This window comes from Vicia villosa, linkage group LG3, assembly GCF_029867415.1.
Source record: "Vicia villosa cultivar HV-30 ecotype Madison, WI linkage group LG3, Vvil1.0, whole genome shotgun sequence".
NCBI lineage: Eukaryota > Viridiplantae > Streptophyta > Magnoliopsida > Fabales > Fabaceae > Vicia > Vicia villosa.
Window position 1 is genome coordinate 145,069,394 of NC_081182.1, and position 20,782 is coordinate 145,090,175.

The 20,782-nt window shown below is 32.8% G+C and overlaps 1 protein-coding gene across 1 annotated transcript; it reads right to left on the reverse strand.

Moving 5' to 3' along the window:
* Positions 1 to 9,299: 9,299 nt before the first annotated feature.
* LOC131659119 (uncharacterized) lies at positions 9,300 to 13,056 on the reverse strand. Its single transcript, XM_058928354.1, has 4 exons — positions 12,971 to 13,056; positions 10,917 to 11,442; positions 10,141 to 10,686; positions 9,300 to 9,407 (listed from the first exon to the last, which is right to left on the reverse strand). Exons 1-4 carry the CDS (start codon positions 13,054 to 13,056, stop codon positions 9,300 to 9,302), a joined length of 1,266 nt encoding a protein of 421 aa, XP_058784337.1.
* Between the last annotated feature and the right edge of the window lie 7,726 nt (positions 13,057 to 20,782).

Below are 20,782 nucleotides of genomic sequence, written 5' to 3' on the forward strand. Positions count from 1 at the left end.
ACTGACAGCATAAATATTACATACTATTGAACAGTACGACGGGTAGACGGTACGTTTAAGAAACACGACAAATTTTTAAAAATGACGGTTGATGAACCATGCTATGATCAATAACATGTAGATGATTGGGAGCATAACCATTGCAGGTCCACACTCCTCAGGACTGTGTAGGCAGAAGAAAGTTGTGATCACCGTAACAATGGTGACGACTGTAAGAAGCAGTGTTTCTATCCATTTTGCCATTTTTGCTAGGGAAGAAAAGAAGATGGATTATGAAGTGGAAATTTGAGAAATGAATTAGAATTTGATGTGAGATTTTATGGAAGAAATGAAAGGTATTTATAGAATGGAAAGAAGGAAAGAGACGTTGGGGAATGATGTGATTTCGTACAAAAGGAAAATTTGAGTGGAAGTGAGATTTGAAAGAAAGTGTAAGGTATTGTTGGAAAAAGAGAGATGGAGAATAAAGTTGAGATTTGAATTTGAAAGGAGAGATTTGAAAAGATTTTGAAAATAATGGAATATAGTACAAAAGTTAGTGGGAAACCAAAAACAATTGTTACCAGTACAGTGTGAGTTTCCTGCTTTTGCGCCTGCAAAAAGATTTAACCCTGCATGAACTGTGTTAGTACTATTTATCTGTAAAATAAATAAATAGTATTTGTGGTGTAATGAACAGCATTTGGCGTTTGCGTAAGAATAAATTCCACTGTTAGCCAAGTTACTGTGTAAGAGAAATTCTGAAATTTAAGCACTTCATATGTTTAGGATATTTGAAATAAAAATCCATGTTTATATGAAACTCTTAATTTTCAGATTGAAGTTTTCTTAAAAAAGATGCGGGCAAATTTTGGGGTATAACAGGGTTAGCCTCCAAAATCACTTCTTCAAAAACCAAAGATTCATTTCTCTTAGGAGATAATTTCCCCAAAAGAGTCAAAACCCCTGGAAAGGGTTAGCTTCCAAAAATCATTCTTTTCAAAAGATAAACTCACCAGCTGAGTCAAAACCCCTGGAAAGGGTTAGCTTCCAAAAAATCAGTCTTTTAATAAATAAATCCTTCAGTAGAGTCAAAACCCAACAAAAAATAGTTAGCCTCAACCTTGGGCTTCATACAAGGCACAAAAACAATAAAACTCCCCTGTTAATAGTCAGCCTCAACCTTGGGCATTGTGCAAGGCAGATAATAGAGTCTCCCCAGTGAGTCCTTCATTGTTCAGTAGCCACAACCTTGGGCTTTGTACAAGGCAGATAAACCATATGTCGTGTGTCAAAGATTCCTAACATCTAGGATCTTTTCCCATAGAGTCATCCATACTCAGTTTATTTAAGAGTCCGCCACAACCTTGGGCTTCATACAAGGCAGAAAATAATATTTCCCCTAGTTAGAGTCAGCCTCAATTCTGGGCTTTGTACAGGACACCAAATAAAACCCATCAAATTAGATTTTCCCTAAGTAGAGTCAGCCTCAATTCTGGGCTTTGTACAAAACATAAAAATCCCTTGTAAATTAATCCTCAATGGAGTTTTCTCCCAGAATCATAATAATAATCAATCAATCAAAAAGCCTCAAGCTTGAGCCTCATGCAAGCCAGTTAAAAATCAAATCTTTTATACAGTAGATAGACATAGCTTATCTCTATAGAGAGATCTTTCTTCTATCTCACCACATTCAAACAAACAAACATTACATTTCATTTCAATTTCAATCAAGTCTCCCATTTAGGATTTTGAAAGGCATGAGCTGGCAGTAAAACCCAGACATGTGGTAACTTTCCCTAATTTGGATGAGCATTTTTCTTTCATTTAAGAGATACTAGCATACTTGCAAACACACAAGTAAGGTCACTCTCTTAATGAAATGAATTCAATCATTCTGTCACTCTTTTAAAATGTTTGTAGTGGAATAGTAGAAATACCTCTCTATAAAGATGACTTCATGTCTCTTTACTGTAAACAGAGATTTAATTCAAGCTTCAACCTTGAGCTTCAAGCAAGGCACCCAAAAATAATTAATAATTAGTTAGTTCCCCGAACTACATTAAGCTCTGACTTCCATTAGGGATATGTAGGCATGAGGTTCACAAGGAATCTCAGCGAGCTAATAAAATACCAAAAATAGTCAGTCTGTCTGTCTGTCTTTCTTTTATTCAATTCAATTCCTTCTCCTAACACAAAGGAGAAACTTTCCCAATAATCATTAGCAGCACAAACACATTTAGACACAGAGAAGGTTCCTGTAGAGTACTACAGATATGTAGGGTGTTTAAACACTTCCCTATGTATAACCGACCCCCCGGACTCCAGAATTTCTAGTCTAGGTGTAATCCCCACACTTAGCAAACTCCTAGGGTTTAGTTGAGATCTTTTTTCCCCTTTCCTACTCGTAGGACAAATAAGAAAGTTCGTGTGATATCGTAGGAAGAACTGAAATAAAATTCCTCCCACCACGGGCGCATTCTCCTTCCAAATTTCGCGTGAAGGGTCTAGCGTGCCGTCCTCCCAAGTGAAACGGGGAGGTAAAAAAAATGACACCACACTAAGGCTGTAGCTAAGAAACTTTTATCAAATTAATGTCCTTTTGAAAAGGTGATTTTTTCAAATGTCCTTGAGCTTATAATAAATATTTGATTTAAACCATTATTATTTGTTAAGGACTATTTCATATTATTGGTAAACAAACATTTTAGGGTTAAATATACGCTGCCCCTAACATTAGGGCGAGTTTTGTTTTACACCCCTATTATAAAACACAGATTCCATTTTCAGTCACCTCTTTATATACCAAACACACATATTTTGTATTGAACTGAAAATGGGTTGAGACCAAATAGGCCATATGGATTGAATACTTATTAAACGTGGGTTTAGGCCCAAATGAAATATTTTGATTAATTTAAAATAATAATTCATAAAATATAATAATAAAATTAAAATATAAAAAACATAAAAAACATAATATTTTAAAAAAGTAAAAAATAAATAAATTTTAATTAAATAAAAATTTAAGAAATATTAAATTATTACGTGGCATTGAATTTGATCCAGTCAACATGTCAAACAATGTCAATTAGAAAGATTCTACAACCCAGTCGGTCAAATAGTGCAACATGGTGTTTGGAAAAGGAATCTATGTTTAAAAGGGGGGGATCAAATATTCTTAAGGGGGGGGGGGGACAAAACTCGGCCTATTGGTAGGGGGAATTGTATATTTAACCCAATATTTTACTATATAGAAAAGAAATAATAAATCTTAATATTTTATAAGATCTCTCACCATTTTATCTCTCTTTGAGTTGCATTGTCAAAATACTCCCAAGTAAAAAAGCTTCATTATGAACATTATCTCCAAGACAAAGCATTGAATAAGCAGGACTCTATGTTTTAATCACTTTCTGTTTCCACAATTCATCATATATTTCTCTACCAAAATATAAAACAAAAAAGACCTTTATCTTTTTTAAGAGTTACTAATTCTAATATTTATCGTGTTAAATACTTTAAATGTTATCAACTTAGATATCTATTGAAGAATCCTCTTTTTTCTCTCTTTTATTCACATTGTTAGGAAGAGTCCCCCATCGACATGTGTCAACATTCCTATACAAATTATTAAATGTCATCAGTGTTGGAATTAAACTCAAACCTTTGAGTAATTTCTTATCGCTACACAATGGCAATGAAAGAAGAAAAGAAATTTAGAGAAGAGGATTAGGGTTTGATGAAAATAAAGGGATGAAGATGATGATTTTCTACAGAGTTTCTCTCTGTCCACAAACTGTGGAAAACCTCTTATTCACTTGCAACTGCAAACTCAGTTAATACTCAACTTATTGCAAAATAGGGGTTACTCCCTCTATTAATAGTTTTAACTTTTCTTTCTCCCTAAGCCAAATCCCAAAACATAAAATCCCAAAATACCTATTTTAGACCTAAATCGAAAAATATGAGAATCCAGCTGCTTCAACACTTCAACAACTAACACAACTCGATACACTATTTGTTTCGACACATCCTTGTTTTGTCGAGCAACATGCTGCTTCGACACAAGGGATTACAATTTAACACACCACCTAATTCATCGGATACGTCATCATTTCATCTCCCTCAATGGTGTAGAGCACATAACCTGGAATTCTTTTAGATGCTTATGCGGATCCTCACCTGCAAGACCATTATACCTTGGTAATAAGTGTATTAAACTTGATTTCAACTCAAAAGGTACATCAACAATAGGATAATCAATACATAAAGCATTATAATTCACATCAGGTGCAACAAGTTCTCTTAGAGTTATTTGTTCAACCATGTTATGATAATGAAACTCAAAATCAAACAAATTATGAGAGAACAAGAATCAACAATGCAACAACGAACACGGAAATACCATTAATGTCCCTATTAAGCAGAAATAATTAGAAGACTTAAAAACTATTAAAATAAAATAGAAAAAAAACCAAAACACGAAATTTAATATAATTAAGTGAGATATGAATTTCACAATTTTTTTTAGAATTTTCTAAAACTATGAAAACAGAAATAAAATCATCAAAAATAGAAAAATAAGAAATTTGCGTTTTTGAGGGTCAAAATCCTTTGGAATTATATTCTACTGGAGTACTGTTCGTCAATTTATTTTTGATTTTCTGGAAAAAAATTAGGAGCAAATCGAAACAGTAGCTTCCAAACTTACCAGATGGGCTAGAATACTTACCACTGTACTGCAACCCATATTGCAATCCCGAAAATCAACAAACAAAAAAAAATGCTAACAAGACTCTAAAATAGGATCCTAAATAAGCTAATATTAACAAAGTGTCTCCGGCAATGACGCCAATTTGATTCGCTGTCGCACATAAGTAAAAAAAGGAGTAAATAAAAAATTGTAGTTAGGGAGAAGCGACACTCAAGTATCATATCACATTGACTCTTGCCAAAATTAACTAACTAAAGAAACAATTTACGGGATTTTCCAGTTTCGATAAAGAAAACAGGAAAAAAAGTGATTCTCAAATAAGCTAAAACGAATTAACCCACTGTTCGTTTTCCCAACTTACCATTGGTAATTATAAATCCAATCCCGAAGCGAATTCTAATCCATTTTCGATTACAATATCAATTAACAAGCTAAATTGACACTATGCGGGTTTTACTCCTATTATCCGAATTAAGCAAACAAATTAAGCACTCACGAATTAAGCAAACGTGATTCAACATACCCAATTTAACGTAAAGCAACGCTAACACACAAAACAGATCAAGGAAAAATAAACCAATCAAATGAAATCAACAATATTCTATATAAATTGAATTAAGCATACAAGACATATACAAAAATATTGAAAGGGGAAAGAAACTGGATTGAAAATATAAAACCTCAAAGTTTTGGCGGAAACATGAGTAGTAGATTGATCCTTGGTGATTAGTTCTCCATGAACCATACTGTAACACCCCTTTTCTAACCCCAAATTATAACAATTATTCACAGAGTATTCATATGCATATAATAAAAAGTGTGTCACATGTTATTTTCACCGCAATGAAAACCTAGAACAAACATACAAAAGATGCAATAATCATATTGTAACACAATTTGACACTTCATGCTTTCATATGTAATGAATATCACACGCGAAAGAATAAATACAAATCAAACAATTTCAATGAATATATCTCATACTATATTCATCTACCAATTCAAAATAACATAATCACTATGCTATATGAAATCCAAGATCTAGGCAACATAGCCTTTAACAACATATCCAAATTATCATGTTAAAATACAAAGAAGATAACAATATCCAAATAACCAAAACATGAGTTCAAATAAACTCCCAAGTGTTACATGACCAAAGCATTTGACTCTCTACCTAACCAAAAGATAAACCAAAGCTCCTCGGCTAAATCCTCAGATAAGCTCACTACTCGTCGGATCCTGCACGATGTCACGTTGAACATCATTCAAACAGAAGGGTGAGAATTCAAATCATTACAGATAAACATAATAATGGGAAATATAAAACACAACAAGAATACATTTCATGAATTCATCACTCTTCCCAAAAACACGCATTCATATACCATATATCAAGATTAACATGTTTAGCTCAGTCGATAAAGTTCCGTAATTCGAGTAATCATATCCAATTACCAAAACCAACAATTGTAATCCAATCATGAAATACAATCAAGTATACAATATCAAATCACAAATATCCACATATATGCATATCAACCAAAACTCATATCCACACATTCATATCACATAATCACACATAACAACAATTCAGACCGACACGTGCGACTCAAGTGTGACTATGTGATATGCATGTGGATCCCTCTATTATCATTTCCTATAATACGATTGTCCATCTCTCGAACTAGATAACCACCTCAAAGCCCCATACTCGTTAAGCTTTCAAACCCCATATTCGTTAGGTTTGGGACAAGCAAATAATCTCCACGAGATTACCCGACATTGCCTCTTTTATAGACTCATGCTAGTGTAAGTGTGCAACAAACAAGACTTATGCAAATAAGATGATTCTCAACCTCTTAAACTACATAATCACATCTTTCCTACATTGCACCACATTACACAACATGACTTCAAACCAATCATCAAAACATCAATTAGCACATAGCAATTCAATCACAAGTATTCAAGCATCTCATAACATGTATTACATCATTATTAATCAACTCACATCTCAATACATACATATTTCGAATAATTATTCCCAACAAAACACATTCAAATAGTATATATATTCATTCACGCATATCATGAACACCATACAACATATCATGCTAACAATTGTTATTCATCTCTTATCAAGTTATAACGTACAACACATAATTACATGTTTTTCACACATCAACATCATAATTAATTTATAAAGTGCCAACCAATTCTATCCTATCCTATCCTATCATATAGATAATTACATTATCTTCCTAATACTTCGAACAACGCATAAAATGGAGTTATGGAATAAAAGTTATGATCATTTGAATTTTCACAAAACAGGGCATTTTCGCCCGGCGGAAGAAATCCTTCGCCCGGCGGAAGACACCAGAACAACACAATTCTGTGCGTTTTTAACACTTTCAATACCAACTCAAATCCGATTTCGCTAACCAAAGCTCATTCAACCACAATTTAAAACACATAAAAGGTTCCTAAACATGTTCCTAATCATGAGTTCACATACAAACATCATCAAACATGATTAGTAGCACAAATCCCATGAATTCAACATAAACCCTAACATTTTCCAAATCTATGAAATTGAGAGAATAATAGATTATACACAAAGCATACACACAACATTACCCAATTATATAAACCTATAATCATTTGGATTCTAACCCTTACCTCAAGTTAATCTCTTTCTATCTTCAAGAATCTAACAAATCCTCTTCTCTTCTCTTCTCTCTTCTATTTTTCTTTTTAACCAAAATGATAGTAACCTCTAAAACCCCATTTTCTTACTATCCTCTCTTAATTAATTGGGCTTAACCCATAATTCCACCTAGTGTCATATTTCTACCACTTAGGCCTAATAACATATTATCTCATAATATTTACTAATAGTCCAATTAATATAATTAACACAAAACTCAAATTAAATAAATATCACACCAAATACTTAAATAAAATAAATAATTAATAAAAACACCAAATAAGATAATTAATAAAAGACAATTTCTTTATCCACCCCCAACCTTCTTAGAAACCCATGCGAAATTCCTAAAACGCCCCTATATTTCGGAAATGCATCTCTGAATTAACTTTTTCTGAAAAAATGTGACTTCGTATGTGCACTTCCAAAAATACCTTAATTTTTAGAAAAAAGGTGTTTTCGGAAATGCATATCCGAAATCATCTATTTTTAGAAAAAAGGTGTTTTCGGAGATGCATTTTCAAAAACACCTTTTTTTCAGAAAAAAATGTGAATTTGAAGATGCACTTCTGAAATATTGTCTGATGCAGAAGACAAAAAACAAACGAATAAAGCTTCTATTTTTCATAAATAATCGAAATTACAAAGATAGATCAACATGATATTAAAGTCGGCTCCCGATATTTGAAGTTTTGCATCCAACTTGATCGGACCCTTCGAAGAAAATCCATCGAAAGTTGTCCACAAAACCGCTAAATCTTCCTCGTTATTGACTTCAGATGGGGTGACCTGAACGTCTCCCTCGTTGTCAAGCAAAGGCGAGCGGTACTCAAGCTTTACAACCTTCCGATTTTCTAGTTATTGCAAGAAAGAGTTAAGCGACGATATCAATTCTGCGAATGGCGTGTCGCGCGAGAACCTTAATTGGAACGGCATCGGGTAACCACTGCTAAAGTATACAAAAGCAAGGTGGGGGTAGGTTTGTGTCATTGCTGTTTGTGGCTTGATGTTGATGAAAACGTATAGGTGCATTATTTATAGACTTTTTGGAGTAATAATGACCCAAAAAACCTTATCTTGCTATCAGTGGATGTTTCGGAAATGAATTTCCGAAATAAGCCCTGAAGCATTAAATTTTCGGAAATGCACTTCCGAATTAAGCAGAAACAGAACAAAAAAAATGCATTTTGTTGTGTGTAGTCTATTTTCTCAAATTCCACAAATTGATCCAAATGACAACAACAACTAAATGAGAATGACATAAACATTGACAACATTAAATATAGGTATATTATATATGTATTGAATCGGTTTGATTTTACATTCTAGATGACAATATATACAAACAATGACACACACCCGGTCATTACAAACAAAAAAGATCCGGTCTAATCTAAAATGCCCCGAACGATCCATTGGCGCTTAAATTTAAAACCGGTAAGTTCTTCGACCTCTCTCTATTTTCCTCCTGCTCTTGCTTCATCATATGTTTGAACTCTGCCATTCTTTCAAAAAAAGGATTCGGCCAAGCATCTGCCTCTTTTGTATGATGTATCGTCCACTGACAAGAGGTAGCCGGAATAGGACACCCCGGTTTCAAAAAAACTTGCACAAAGTGGCGCAATCTTAGATACCTGATACAGATGATGCGGCTGGACGCGTCCAAAGGTGGGCGACTATGAAGAGGAAAAAATGTCTCAGAAAATCCAAATCTTGTCAAATCGACACACACCCGGTCGTACGCACTTTCTATAAGATGGCCCATCTCAGGGAAAGACATCCACTTTGAAACCGGTGCGTGAGCGGTTAGTGATGGAACAAGGGAATCATAAACTTTATCAAAGTTTTCTTATTTCTCATAAAGTCGGCCGTAGATGTCCCTATGCAAAGTCAACTCCGAAATAAGTTCCTGTCGAATAAGAGTGTGATTTTCTTCTCCTCTTCTAAGAAAACCGGCAAAGGCTTGATACCCACAATTATTGTTGGTGCCGACATCAACTATATTATCAATATATTTATGCATAAATAGCGGCATCTCATCAATGTAGATCATCAGAGGTTTTTTAATCGGAGGTGTGCGAGGCAGCTTCGAAATACGTGCTCCTTAGTTAGCACTACATTTGGACTTTGGCGTGGGTGAATCCGGAATCAATGCATCAACATGTTCAAAATAAGAAGGATTTCTTTTAGTTGATGTGTCATCTTGGGTAGTTTTCGGCTTTTTAGGCGCACCTTTGGTTTTAACGGGTTGAGATGTAGGTTTCAAATCGGTGGTCTCTGGAAATGCAATTTCTTGCAATTGTTCTTTTATGTGCAATTTCATGGTGTCATCCGCTTTAGAAAACTTATCCATTATCTCTTTCAACTCGTCAAAGATGGTAATTTTGGATTCACCCTCTTTCGCCAGTTCAAAATCATCAAAACGGAGCTTTTTCCAATGATCAATTACTTCATCCATGCGTATAGGGGAATTCAACTTCATATTTTTTGAAAGTATACAAGCACATTGAAGCTCGTAGGTTTTTCTAATTGTGCACCCACATTTTTAACTATCCGGACCCGTTGTCTCTGCTCGCTTCGCTTCATGAAAAATAAAATTCAATCCCGCACGGGATATGTTGTAAATCAATTGCGAGTGTAGAATTTTTCCCTAAACCGATGTTTCGCAAGTCTTGCTCCGACCAAACGTTGTTTGAATTTCATTATGTTGATTTTGGTGCATTTGGTTCACGGTGTCCCATCCCCTACACAAATCCCCCTTTATATCACCCAACCATTTCTTCAACGCCGCATGTGCTGATTCAGCTCGGTTAGTTGTAGTGCAACCAAGATATCTAACTCGGTTCGTCCAAAAACAAACAAATTTTTCTTTTAATTTTTCAAGGATAGTAGTTTCGACGTAATGACAAAAAGTGTTCAATCCGACACACAATGTCCGGAATTGTACCATTTTCTCGATATACAGTTCTTCAGAACGCGCATCTAAAATCTCCCTCCATGCGGCCATTATCTTGTCCACCATAACACCGGCTTTGATGATATTTTCGTTGTCATCCTTTCTGTCTTTCGTGCCAATCGGGAGTTTCAGCTTAGTTCTCACATTGCATGTTATTTGATACCGATAAAGTAATGCGGTTGATGCCGAGAAGATGCTACCAACCGTATTCACCATAGAATTATCTCGGTCGGTAATGATGACACTAGGCATATTCTTTTGATCAACCAACAAATTCTTACATATTCCCAAAACCCACCAACAATTTCTAGAAGCGGAATCCTATACTTGTTGGTATTGTACGTCGAATCAATTATAAGAACGGTTGGAAATGTGTTGAATAAGTTGATACTTTCGGGATGAGTCCAAAATATGTTACACACCGTAACTTTGTCCTCACAAGTTCTAAAGCTTGAAACGTATTGGTTATCACCCAAAAGTTTCAAAAGGTGTTGCATTTCCTACCTCGGCCCCATTTTCATAACTTTAAGATTGTACCGTTCATTGTATACTTGCTTGATATTTGAAACACTATCTGGTGTTTTTCGCTTCAAATTCGCAAGTATGTTTCTCGGCGCAACTTTGATTGTCCATAATTTTGAAATAACATCCTTCTCTTCACTAGACAACCGACACGCACTTGGATGCCCATGTAGATTAGTATCTAATGCATGATTATGAACTCCACATATGACGCTAAAATGCCACATTCCATCAATCCTACGAGTTGCATGCAACTTAAACAGACACGCGCACTTTCTCGATCCCGTGTCATCGTATTTTAACACCCGGTTTGTTCGTACATACTTCCCACCCCTCTCGCAATTCAACACAACAAAATCTTTCCTTCTACTACTTCCATTGTCGGACCTTAATATCACAATGCCAGTTCCAAGTTTACTAGCTTCATTTCGGACCCAATCTAGCAAATGTTCACGACACGCGAAAGTCATATCATTTGTTAATTGTGGCCGAACATCCACCGCAACGGTAATGGTTTTAACATCGTTAACCGGCTCATTAGGCTTAGCACCATACCTAACATATGCAAAATACATCAATGTTGTTAAAACAGTTTTTTAAAATTCCGCATCAGAGCTTATTTCGGAAGTGCATTACCGATAATTGTTAGGTGGTGGTGTATTTCGGAAGTGCATTTCCGAATTGACGCATTTTTCTTCAACAACAAATCAGCAACAATGTAGTGGAATATAAGTTGAAATGAAGATTATTTACCTCAAATTGTAGTTTCGTATGCCCTCTTTGGTATGATCAACCACTTGAAACTTGATTTGGAGACGAAAAATGGATTGAAAATAATGGAGGTTTTGGAGAGGATTTGGGTTTTTGTTTGGAGGAAAATGAATGAAATAGTGAAGGAGGAAAAAGGTATATGAAGGGTGTTTTCGGAGATGCATCTCTGAAAAAACACCTAACAGTTTAAATTCAACGTTTAAATTGAAAAATAAGTGCTTTTGGAGATGCATTTACGAAAACACCCAAAAATTGGTGTTTTCGGAGATGCATCTCCGAATTATGAAAAAATAGGAAAAAAAAAAGGTAACTTCGGAGTTGCATCTCTGAAGTCAGGGGTATTATGGGGTTTTAAGCAGGGGTTCTCACCCCAGAGGGGTGGATAAAGAAATTGTCTTAATAAAATAGCTAATAAAATTGGGATGTTACAACTCTCCCCCACTTAAAATATTTTTGTCCTCGAAAATTACCTCAAATGAACAACTCCGGATAAGATTCTTTCATCTTATCCTCGAGTTCCCAAGTAATATTTCCATCGTCTACTCCACACCAAATTACTTTCACCAAAGCAATTTCCTTGTCACAAAGCTTCTTCACCTCTCGATCCTTAATTCGCATTGGTGATGTATCAACCGTCAAGTTATCCCTTACTTGAACATCATCTAATTGAACAACATGCGATGGATCCACAATGTACCTCCTCAATTGAGACACATGGAATACATCATGAAGATTAGAAAGTGACGGCGACAATGAAATCTGATATGCCACTTCACCTACTCTCTTGGAAATCTGATACAGACCAATGAAACGCGGCGTCAACTTACGCGATTTCAAAGCCTTACCAACACCCTTTACTGGCGTAACCCGAAGAAACACATGTTCATCCTTTTCGAACTCAAGTGCTCTCCTCCTCTTATCATGGTAAATCTTCTGATGACTTTGAGAAGCCTTCATCTTCTCTTGAATCATCTTAATCTTATCCATAATCTATTGAACTAACTCGGGTCCAATCACAACACTCTCTCCAGATTCATACCAACACAAAAGAGTCCTACACCTTCTACCATACAAAGCTTCAAAAGGTGCCATTCCAATACTCGAATGGTAATTTTTGTTATAAGTAAACTCAATCAAACACAAGAAACAATCCTAAGTTCCTCCTTGTTCCAAAACACAAGACCTTAAAAGATCTTCAAGCGACTGAATCGTCCTTTTCGTTTGACCATCAGTCTGCGGATGATACGCCGAACTCAAATGCAAATTAGTACCCAAAGTACTTTGCAAACCTTCCTAAAATATCTAAGTAAACCTCAGATCTCTATCCGAAACAATACTCGACGGAATACCATGCAAATAAACAACCCTCTCGATGTATAGCTTTGCAAGCCTCTCCATCGTATAATCCATCCTCCTCGGAATAAAATGAGCAGATTTCGTCAATCTATCCACAATGACCCAAATCGCTTCACAATTACTTGACGTTCTCGGCAAACCCAAAACAAAATCCATAGAAATGCTATCCCATTTCCACTCGGGAATAGATAACGGTTGCATCATAACAAACGACTTTTGATGTTAAATCTTTGACTTCTGACAAGTCAAACATGAATAAACAAATTCCGCTATATCTTCCTTCATACCTTGCCACCAATATAATTTCCTCAAATCTTGATACATCTTAGTAGCACCAGGATGAATACTCAAACCACTTCGATGTCCTTCATCCAAAATTCTCTTTCTCAAATCCGTAACATCGGGAATGCAAACTCGATCACGACATCTCATGAAACCATTCTCATCAATCCAAAAATCACCACCTTTTCCTTGATTAATCAATGTCATTATGTCAGCCAATTTCAAATCCGATTTCTGACCTTCTCTAATCTCACCAAGAATACCACAATTAAGCATCAACGTACCAAGCTTAACACATGAAGTAGTCGTTTCACAAACCAAACTCAAATCTTGAAATTGTTCCAATATTTCCATCTCTCGCATCATCAACATAGACATATGCAATGATTTCCTACTCAATGCATCGGCTACAACATTCGTCTTTCCAAGATGGTAGTTCAAACCAAAATCATAATCCTTCAAGAATTCCAACCATCTTCTTTGCCTTATATTCAACTCTTTCTGATCAAACAAATACTTCAAACTCTTGTAATCACTATACACATCAAATCTTGATCCAAATAAATAATGCCTCCAAAGTTTCAAAACAAACATAACGACGACCAACTCTAAATCATGCGTCGGATAATTCCTTTTATGAATCTTAAGTTGCCTTGAAGCATAAGCTACCACTTGTCCTTTTTGCATCAACACACCACCCAAACCCATCAAAGAAACATCGCAATACACAACAAATAGATCCAACGGATATGGAAAAATCAAAATAGGAGCGGTTGTCAATCTTCTCTTAAGCTCTTGAAAATTATCTTCACATTGCGAAGACCAAATAAAAGCTTGACCTTTCCTAGTCAATTGTGTAAACGGCAAAGATAACTTAAAAAATCTTTCAATGAACTTCCTATGATAACCAGCCAAACAAACAAAACTTCTAATCTCAGAAACAGACTTAGGAGCCTCCCATTGAGATACAACCTCAATCTTCGAAGAATCAACAGAAATACCTCCACTTGAAATCACATGACCAAGGAAACTCACTTCCTTCAACCAGAACTCGCACTTAGAAAGCTTAGCAAACAACTTCTTCTCTTTCAACACCGATAACAAAATGCTTAAATGCTCAGCATGATCGTCTTCACTCTTGGAATAGATCAAAATATCATCGATGAACACACCCACAAACTTATCCAGATACTCATGAAAAATTCTATTCATATACTCCATGAATACACCAGGTGCATTGGTTGCACCGAAAGACATAACCGAATACTCATAATGTCCATACCCCGTTCTAAAAGCAGTTTTCTGAATATCCTCCGGTTTCACACAGATCTGATGATACCCAGATCTCAAATCAATCTTACTAAATACACGAGCACCCACCAACTGATCCATCAAATCATCAATCCTCAGAAGTGGATACTTGTTCTTAATCGTTACTTTGTTCAGTTGTCTATAATCGACACAAAGTCTCATAGAACCTTCTTTCTTCTTAACCAAAAAAATAGGTGCACCCCACGGTGAAACACTCGGACGAATAAACTTCTTCTCTAGTAAATACTCAAGTTGACTCTTCAACTCTTTTAACTCAGGAGCTGACATATGATACGGAGCCATCAAAAATGACTAGTTCCAAGAACTAAATCAATCGAAAACTCAACTTCTTGTTCCGGCGGTAAATCAGTTACATCCTCAGGAAATACCTCTGCAAAGTCGCGAACTATTGGAAACTCTTCAATTGTTCTCTTCTCATGAACATCTAAGGTTTCCAACAGCATAAACATCGTCGCACCATCTTTCACAAATTCATCTACTTGCTTAGCAGACAAAAACACATCTTCCTTAACATCCGTTTCAGGGAAGATAACCGTCTTGTCAAAACATTTGATATACACACGATTAAACTCCAACCAGTTCATACCCAAAATCATATCAAGTTGCTCTAACGGAAGACAAACTAAATCAATCCCGAAGTCTCTATCAAAGATACTCAACGGATAATTCAAACACACAAAAGAAGTATACACAGAACCCATAGCAGGTGTATCAATAACCATACTTTTACGCATATCAGACACACAAGATTCAATCTCTTAGCACAATCCAAAGAAATGAAAGAATGCGTTGCACCGGTATCAATAATAGCAATCAAAGGTGTACCATTAATAAAGCATGTACCTTGGATTAGCCTATCATCAGCAGTGGTCTCAGCACCAGACAATGCAAACACCTTCCCTTTTACTTGCTCCTTCTTTGATTTGTCACACTTGGTATTAATGTGCCCTTGCTTACCACAGTTGTAGCAAGTCACACTTGAACCGTCTCCACAATTGTTTTCCTTGTGGCCAGCCTTGCCACACTTGAAACATGTCACTTCAACCTTGGAACAATCAACAACACGATGTCCCTCAAACCACATTTGAAACACTTAATCGAAGTAGAAGCTCCTCCTCCACTCGACTTCTTGTCTTAACCAGATTGTTTCTTCTTGTCATCATACGGCTTTCCACGGAATTGCCCTTCCCACATTTTAAATGAATATAATTTTGTTTACATTTTCGTTCATCATAAATAAAATTTAATATCATTTATTTTATCTTAATATGTTATAGTACTTATAATTTTAGATGATATATTATATTTTAAAATTGAAAAAGAATATCATAGATATTATAATAAATATTTTTTTTGATTTTTTAATAACAAAATATAGATGTTAAACGTGAAAACAAGATAATTTTTAACATATGATATGAAAATGATAAATTTGATGTGTAACATATATTTAATTTAGATAAGTTTACTTGTTTTTAAACTGTTATTGCTTTTTATCTTTATATTTTTCAAGGTTATACAAATTTTATAATTTATAAAAAATATTATTTTGAATTATAATTTATTAATTACAATTTAAATTTAGAGATAGAATAGATTAAAAATAAAACATTTGACTAGAAAAATAAAAAATTATTTTTGAGCAAAAAGTTTTGTGCACATTTTGAAAAGTTAATACTGTACTTAAATGATTAGAATTTAAAAAATATATAAAAATATAGAATCAATTCTACTTGAAATTCCCTATTTAATAATTTCTTTGTATAAAACTATTTTTAAATTATAAAACATCCCTCAAACTATAATCACTAATTCAATAAAATCAACTAAAATCAAATAATAGACAACAAATTAAACAAAATACAAGTTAAATAATAGATAATTAAATCTTATTAATTACGATGATATCCTAAAAACTATATTAATATAGTTTCTAATAATTATTATAAAAAATTAGTTCGAATTTTTTTTATTAAAATTAACTCAACTTTTCAAAGAAGAAGCAAATCTCAATCTTCTGCCAATCAATTTCAAATAAAGTAACTGTACTTTTGAAAAAAAATCATAATTTCTAAAAAGCTACCTAATTAAACTAATTTAAATGAAATATTATGTATATTTTTAATCATAATTGAATTTAATAAAACTCTCATAATCAAATATTTAAGACAAATAAAAATCTAATTAAGTATGACATATTATACATTTTCTTTAAGACATTTTTCTTTAAAAAATAATCAATTTGATTAAATAAAATAACAGTGACAACAACTAAATTTTTTGAAAAAGACAATTTTTTTTATTCATAAATTTTTTGGAATATAAATCGATCACTCATTCACTGAAATCAATTAAAATCAAATAATAGACACGAAATTAAAAAATGTAACAAAATTCAAGTTAAACAATAGATAATTAATTTTTATTATTATTTAGGATGATATCATAAAAACTATATTAATATATTTATTAATAATTATTATAAACAATTAGATTAATTTTTTTATTTAAATTAACTCAACTTTCCAAAGAAGGAGAAAAATTCAATCTTCCGCCAATAAATTTCGAATAAAGTAACAATACTTTTGTAAAAAAATTCATAATTTCTAAAAATCTACCTAATTAAAGAAATTTAATGAAATATTATATATATATTTTTAATCATACTTGAATTTAATAAAACTCTTATAATCAAATATTTTAAACAAATAAAAATCAAATTAAGTATGACATATTATATATTTTCTTTTAGACATGAAGAATTTTTTTTTATTCAGAATTTTTTTGAAATATCAATCAATTATATCATATAACACATAATCTATTCATATGCTAATTTAAAATACCAACTAATTTAATTAGTAAATATAAACAATCATTATTGTATTACAATGAAATTAATTCAATTTTCAACTACTAAAATCCTCATAAAAATGGCTAGTAATTAACATTCATTTCTCATTATACTAAATTTAGAAAGATAAATTATTACACTAACTTGTTTAGAAAACTATTAATTATGAATCAAATAGTAAGTAATATAATTTTAAAATATAAACCACAACCATAGTTTAGCATAAATAAGGACTCTGTTGTTATTTAAAAATACTATTTTTTGTTAAAAAAAGTTGGAATCTTATATTGGAAAGTAAATGGCCACAAAACATATTTTTCTTTTCAAAATGTTTAAAGTAAAATACAATAATATCATTATCTACTATCAAACATTTACTAATCTATTGACCAAACTGACCGATTTGTGCCTTGCACAAATTGCATTTACAAAGGAAAAAGGACATTTTTGTAATCAACTAAATACAACACAAAATTTTCACCTTTTTCACCAAGTGTTACATTCTCATTAATCCAACTTGATTTAGTCTACTTTCCCACCAGAACACTATTTGTTTCTACCATTCTTCTCTTTCTCTCCCATACCAACACACTCCAAATCTCTCTCCCTTTCTACTCTTCCACTGCTCTCAGCTCCAGCTATAGAAACAAGCATGGTCTTCTACATCATTCTTCCTCTATGGTTGTTTCTTTGTTTACCACTCACCATATCACTATGGAAGGATTGTAAGAAGTGTTTAAACAAACATTTTTGTCAATCTTTGTACTATTTAACAATTACACAAGCATTATTATGTTTCTTCATTAGAAAAAGTTTCTATTTTAAGTTTCTTTTACTTTTAATATTGTCAAAATGATGCATATTTTGTAGTTATAGTTTTTGTTCAGGTGAGTTTGAACTGTTTTGATTCGTTGGTTGTTTTCTTTTTTCCGAAACACATTTGTTGTTGATGTGCTTTTCGTTTTTGACCATTTTCCTTTATGAAGCTTTCACAAATGGATTTTCGTATATCCCTGTTTTATCCTATTTGTTTTATGGTATTTTGTTTACCCAATGGAGTATTTTCATGGATTTTCATGTTTAAATATTGTTCTTAATATATTAGCTTTTGTTCCTAAAAGAAATACCTTAACCTCAGCTTCTGAATAAATGTTATTGTCCTGTTTTTCAATTATTTTACATTATTTTTTGTTTTGCAAAGTTGTGTTATCATGTCTGATATTGTTTTTGTCACATTATTCAATTAAGGAAAACAACAATGTCAAGGGATCCCATTCTCCTTCAGAACCTTGTCAGAGAGCTCCAAGTGTTGAAGATGCATATTAGAGTGGTTGACCTCTGAGTTGTTAAGGAGAAAACATGATATAATATTAAATAACATTATTTTGCTGCACTTGTAAGTCTTTAATGCAAGGTGTTTTTTAATATATGGAATTGACACAGCTTATAACCATTTGCTGCCAACACTGTTTGTAACTAGGTAAACACTTTAACTCTAACCATGATAATTTAACTATATTATATGTTTGTCAAGCATAAGCATAGCTTAATTCTACTATATGTTTAGCTGCAGTGTACAGAATATATATATATATATATATATATATATATATATATATATATATATATATATATATATATATATATATATATATATATATATATATATATATATATATATATATATATATATATGCCTATCATTAACTGTCTCAATTACTAGCTGGTACAGTGTAGCCTAACTTTTGTTGTAGTTGTTTAATACTATACAATCTAGCTATTGTTGTACAGGAAAACCAAATTTTGTTGTAATTGTTTAATATTATAATGCCTAGTTGTTGTAGTTGTTTCTTGCTACAAAAAAAATCATCATCATCTACTTTTGTTCCCTGCTGTGAAAAATAATTCATATCCTGATGTTGACATTCATTCATACCCCTGCTGTATATATCATTTCATATTAAAATAACAAATTCTTTGGATATTAACTTAGTTGAAGCAACACCATCGAGTTTCCGCTAATTTTTCTTCACTTGATTTCATTTTTAAATCCACTGCCTTTTCTCAAATATAATAAACTTATATCTCACAGAATTAATACTTATCTTTTACTAGATAATTTTTTATTTATTTCACGGGTCACTATCAACATAATTTATATTTTAATTTAATCAATCATTATCTTAATTTGAGAGACAAAATTTTTATTTTAAAATTGTTTACTCTCAAAATTATTTAATACACTTAAATATATATGATTATTCAATTTACAATTAAGGAAATTATTTCATATTTTGCATTTATATTTAAAAGTTTACATTTTAATTTGTTAAAATTTTATTTATTTTCTCCAACTCACATGGCCTTTATTTAATGGGACATGTTATAATTTTTTTTTCTTCAACTCACATGTCCTTCACATTTGCATTTGTTGAATTATATAATGGGTCATGTTATCCTCTATTGTTATTGGGCCGTCAATTATTTTATTCAATACTTGGCCCTATTTTACTATTGTGTTCTTCACCAATCTTAAACTTTTTTAGGGATCATTATTTTAACATAGAACTAATTTTCATACTACTAATATCTTATTAGTAAAACTTTTTTTAAATTGTTAATTTCCATTTTACATATGCAATTTTGTCAAACTTCTTTACTTGACCATTTTCGTATCGTTCAAAAAAAACTACATCACAAATAATGCACTCGGGCGACAACACGGGTTTCTGACTAGTTATTATCTATAATATAAGAAAAATCACTCTTCCTTCTCCCACAACATTACACGTGGCTTCCTCATATCATCCCAAATTTTTCTTATTTATTATTTTCCAATTTTTTCTCTATCATTCTTTCTCAAAAATAGACATACAAAATCCTTTTCATTTTTACAATTTAATTTAATTTTATTAATTTTGGAACATCTACTCTTTTGTCTTCCAAACCATTTTCTACAAAATCAATGTTCGTTCTTCGTCTATATGCGCCGGTTATTCAGACGGTTTCTCTTCAAACACCAAAACCATACAACACCCATTATTCACGTCATTTTAATTTTTCCATTCCACCTTCACATCTACTCTTTCAAATCTTTTGACAATCTTCGACAATCTTCTTTGAGAGGTGATGAGAAGGTGATGGTCGGATCTTGCCAAGGGAGGTGATTTTTCTTCATAGCGTTTGGTGGTTGTTGTAACACCCCAATTCTATGCAATAATTATACGGAAAATCAGAGTATAAAATTCAAGAAAACATACAATTGAGATGTCACATTTCGTCATTCAAATCATTTACGGC

What these genes read in the sequence shown, in the direction of transcription:
- LOC131659119 (XM_058928354.1), bottom strand. Translation starts at nt 13,056, where the DNA reads ATGGAGAGGCTTGCAAAGCTATACATCGAGAGGGTTGTTTATTTGCAT. An exon ending in GTTTCGGATAGAGATCTGAG is followed by an intron (nt 11,443 to 12,970) that starts GTTTACTTAGAT and finishes TGCATATGTTAG; the next exon opens with GTATGGTGCTAAGCCTAATG. An exon ending in GTGTTTCAAATATCAAGCAA is followed by an intron (nt 10,687 to 10,916) that starts GTATACAATGAA and finishes CAACAAGTATAG; the next exon opens with GATTCCGCTTCTAGAAATTG.